Below are 4,867 nucleotides of genomic sequence, written 5' to 3'. Positions count from 1 at the left end.
TAGCCTTCTTGACACAAAGCCAACGTCTCAGTTTCATTCACAGAAGAGACTACCACAGACCAATCACTGAAAATAGATCCTGTTTAAGTACACAGCCAGTGTCAAAGCGACCAAGAATATTATACCGTTGTGATCGCTTTGTTACGACGGCACACGCGATAAGCGGTGGCATATTACTAATGGCGGATATGAGTTTCAACGCAAGCCTAAACACTGTCGGTCACAAGACAGTTGGGAAGAACCAGGTAGTGTGAACCACAACCCCTGTGATACAGGTAAAAAGGTAACAACTTGGCATATTTCTGTAAATAAGTCGTATACTCATTGCACAAAGTTGTATATACATTACGTTTGTTATGGGTGTTTCGCCAATAGTCTAGAACAAGGTGGCTTTGGGTAGACGGAGGTAAAGTGACAAACGCTGTTATATTTGTTGCTTAACGCCGCATTCGACGGTTGTCTTTAAATCGAACCGTCCCTAGTTTGGTGATCTACCTTCAGTTGTTGGCGATCTATAGCCAGTTTTTATATTGTATTGTCCAATTAGAGTTATTAGTTTTAATTTTCCACACTAGTTTTAGTTGTAATTGTGATATTCTAGTTGTTTTACTGTCCTTCGTCGACAGGTTTTTATAATATACATCTATTCCATTTCAATGTCACATATGTTCTCGTCACGATATGGCTGAAATATTGCCGATGTGACGTTAAATAATAACTCACTCACTCAATCATTTAAATCGAACCTAGTCCGGACAACTCAATGACTTACATCATGAGCACTGATCCGTGTAATGCCCAGGTTACACGCCTGTAAACAATAGATTCTGGACAAGACAATCCAGTGATTGATATATGAGCACAGATCCGTGTAATACCCAGGCTACACGCCTGTAAACAATAGACTCTGGACAAGACAATCCAGTGATTGATATATGAGCACAGATCCGTGTAATACTCAGGCTACACGCCTGTAAACAATAGACTCTGGACAAGACAATCCAGTGATTGATATATGAGCACTGATCTATGCAACTGGTATACAATGACGAGTATCAACCAAGTTACCAAGCCTAAAATCCCGATCCCGTTAGTCGCCTAACATACTACTGAAGACAAATTCTAAACGAGGGCTCAGATTTTCGAACCTCTCACAGCATTAAGATAGTCGTACGTGACATACTTTAACACTAGCTTACGACTATCTTAGCGCTAAGAGAGCTTCGAAATTCCAGAGCCTGATCTTAAGGGGAAACCAGGTGATGTAAATTGTAAACACGTTTGCATTGCAAAGTTCGCCCTGTTGATGATTCTTGTTTATATCACAATCATATCCTTGCGCCTGGCTTTCACCCAAGAAGTATTACCCTGGGTAGTCCAGGTAAGAGTAGGTCCGGGTATACCCTGCCAGACTCAAGGTCAACTTCAGAGGATGAGATCGCCAAATACTGTGACGTGGTCTTTTACCTTGCTTATCGCAAGGTCGAGTAAAGAAGATGAGTGCGTCAGGTCCGGTGACGTAGGATCATACTTCGAATCAGTGGTGTTGCTGATCCAGACTTATTTTTTTGACATCGTTGAGTGATATTACCACTCTTGGCAATCTGAGGCAACAACACCGACCTTTGGGTTTGCTCCAACATGATACTAGCATCAGTAACTGGTAACGAACCCAGTCAAACCTGGCGAATTCGTCACCCGATGCATTATACTATTCTTTACTAACGTTGAGAGAGTCAGAAATGATTTGCTCGTTAACAGTAATGTTTGCCTATTATCGCCAGGAGAAAAGCTAGGAGTGCAATTGCATACACTTATGTCAACAATGAACGGCGTGCTTTATGTGTTTTGTCAACGTCAGTTCAAATTCATGGCGGTTGCTTAGCGTGGTATAGAAGGTAACTGTTGAAATACGTTTTGTTTACCTGGTTACAGCTGTTGTGTCAACGCATTGCTGTGGTGTCCATGAAGGGCTACACGATCTGCCTGCTGCTCAACTGAACGTGACAGGGGAGCCTAATATTACACCGTCATTGTTGGTATGTTTGTGTTACGCACATAGCGTTCAAGAAGTCTATATGTTGTAGATACTTAGAACATGCCCATGCGGGGTGGAGTTGATCGCCATATAAATGGCCTTATTAAATATTATTATTATTATTGTTATCCATAAAATTTATCATTATTGTAAAACCTGAACGTTACGTTTAACACCACTTCACCTGACCCCTACAACATTTTAAAAAACACATATACTTGCAGCTCTTCTCACCATGGTCTGTGGAGGTGATTCAAAAGTCGGAGACATCTCTTCAATTATCGATGTTCAAGGGATTATACAAGATTGGGCATGGGATACCTTCATTAAAGACATAGGATATTTTAGAAGGTGTTTCATCAGACGAAAGGACTTTGTTATTGACGTCCCAATGAACTATTACCAATTTTCACATTCGGATGCAGTGCTGGAAGGCTTGAATATCAAGAGCGATTCTAAAACAGCACCAGAGATTGGAGAAGGTATGCCCAACACATCCATACTCGCCACTGACTATCATAATGACACAGACATGGAACAAGTTTACAACTTCAGAATGGAACGTGCCAGAAAAGCAAGTGTATCAGTGACCTTCCAGAAAGGATTTACAATCGGCGGCACTGCTAATTTCTCTGTTTGTGGTGTCGATTGTGGACTTGAAGCAAAGCTTGAGGTCACAAAAACAACTGAACAGACATTTGAGGAAGTCTTGACTTTTGAAACAAGTTGTGAAATCAAAGTTAAAGAAAACACTAATTGTGAGGCCAAAGTTATCTTCACGGAGAAAGAAATGTCCTACAGGTTCACAGTTGAGACCACCATGAGAATGCCATCAGGCAAAGCTCCAGTGTACATAAGAAGGAAGAAGGACAAGAAGGTAATGATGTCGTGGAAGATTCAGGATCTAAGACACATTTTTCACAAGTATAAGGAGGAGAAGGATCCGGATAGGAAAGTGGACTTTGTGAGGGAGACAATTATGTTGAACGGGAGAGAGTACAACAACTATGCGATCAAGCTGACAACGAAAGGGCTCGTCGAAGGAACGAAGTTGTCCTCTCAAGTGGTGGAGCTACATGCAAAAGGAATAGACAAGAAGATTGTCCCTGAAAAGAAGAATGATGTGAAGAGTCCAAAGCGTAAAGAAAATTCAGTTAAGGGAAATGTATAGGAAAACGACTGTATTTTCACATTCCGAAATATCATGTGTTGGGATAATGGGGCAGTTTGCCCCTCCATAGAAGTGTGTTATCCGCCAATGTATCTCGACAGGCATTTCGAACATTATGCTATTTCGTTGAACACACATTGGATTACAGAACAGATGGTGTTTTCACGTCTCCGTTCGTAGTGCTCAAGAGGCAGAAAACATGGGATATTTGTTGGATAAGTACAACTGTGGGATATCTCATATGAGTTTCAGTAATACAGCTGCAGGTTGTATTAATTGCCAGTGATGACTTACCACAGGATCAAGCTGAAATGAAAAATGTTCACAGTGATCTTTTTGTGTCTATTCTGAATGTGTTACACGATAAGGCATGACAGGACAATTATAAAGTCATGTTGAAAACAAGTTTGATCATAGAAGGAATAGATTATTCTGGTCTTCGTTGTGATCAAATGGAGCTCAAGAGTACAATGAGAACATGGTTTAACTTTTTAAGTAAAGATTTAGGATAAATCATTTTGTGTTTCGGTGGATTAAATATGTGCAGCTTACAATCTGCAATACAGTTATCAGAAAACGAAGAGGATAAAGAGATATCAAGAATCTGTATGTGCTTGGAAATACATGTGTAGACTCGATGATAATTGCAACATAAGTTAGTATGAGTAAACATTTAATTTTATCGAATTATTTTTGGGGGTATCATACGTTTTCAGACGGCAGTGCTTACTCACCCTATGAGGTGTGTTGCGCAGCATGGACAGTGATACCTGAATGATGGCTTGTGTTTAAGATAAAGTTGTTTTGTGCACCACACAAAATGACTGTATTACCCAAATTTACTAACATTAGGGAATATATGTTGCATCCGGCGGCCATATGAACAACGCTTGAAATCTACGTATCATCTGGCTGACAGATTTACACACGTTTAAAGTGTTAAAATAAACGAACATTCAACTCTACATTTACTTGTATTTCACAGGTATGTAAATCTGGCCATTGTTTTCATGTGTTTTCTAGCATGTGTAACGTATGTAAATGCTGTGATTGTAGGACATGCATTTCATTACCTTTGAAATCTCGTGTGACCAGGGTTAGGTTTGTAATATATTTAGTACACGCGTAAATGGTTGGTAATGGGTAAATATAGTGTTACCAGATTAACACTACTTTAACATGTATTTCAATGGTTCTGTAATATAACTGTCACATCGGGCTCGTTACAGCGTCGGACCACGCCATAATGCACGGAGATCATTAGAACCACGTGGCGAAGTGATACCCATGACTGAGCACCACTATTAACGTGCCTGCCTTTCTTGACATACACATGATGTCTGTTTAAAAGGTTACAATATTGGGTCTATGGGCCAGAGCGATATGCATGTTAGGGAGTGTGTGTGTGCATGTGTGTGAGAGGGAGAGTATGAGTGATTGGGTTGGCCTAGGGTGGGGTGGTGGCGGTGGGGTACTGATAAGCCTTTCTGATCAGTAGGTAATACCGTTTATACTTTTTGCTTTGGAAATTACATTATATACTAGGCACATAAAGAAACTGTGCATTGTCAAAATATTATCCCAGTTGATAAGTACGATAACAATGTCAAAGGTACATATAAACTGTAATGGAGGGATCATGAGACCATAACAAGTTG

General features: G+C 40.2%; 1 protein-coding gene across 1 annotated transcript; it reads left to right on the top strand.

Annotated features, from left to right (window-relative positions):
* Nucleotides 1–4,018, top strand: LOC124270037. Its single transcript, XM_046705061.1, has 3 exons — nt 1–275; nt 1,936–2,039; nt 2,263–4,018. The coding sequence occupies exon 3, from the start codon at nt 2,274–2,276 to the stop codon at nt 3,207–3,209; it is 936 nt and encodes a 311-aa protein (XP_046561017.1). The 5' UTR covers nt 1–275; nt 1,936–2,039; nt 2,263–2,273; the 3' UTR covers nt 3,210–4,018.
* The last annotated feature ends 849 nt before the right edge of the window (nt 4,019–4,867 follow it).

Source organism: Haliotis rubra, unplaced genomic scaffold, assembly GCF_003918875.1.
Source record: "Haliotis rubra isolate DU_JTF1 unplaced genomic scaffold, ASM391887v1 Scf1491, whole genome shotgun sequence".
NCBI classification, from domain to species: Eukaryota; Metazoa; Mollusca; class Gastropoda; order Lepetellida; family Haliotidae; genus Haliotis; species Haliotis rubra.
This window is presented reverse-complemented; position numbering and strand designations above follow the sequence as displayed.

Excerpts from the sequence above, each read along its gene's own strand:
- LOC124270037 (XM_046705061.1), top strand. The coding sequence starts at position 2,274 with ATGGTCTGTGGAGGTGATTCAAAAGTCGGAGACATCTCTTCAATTATC.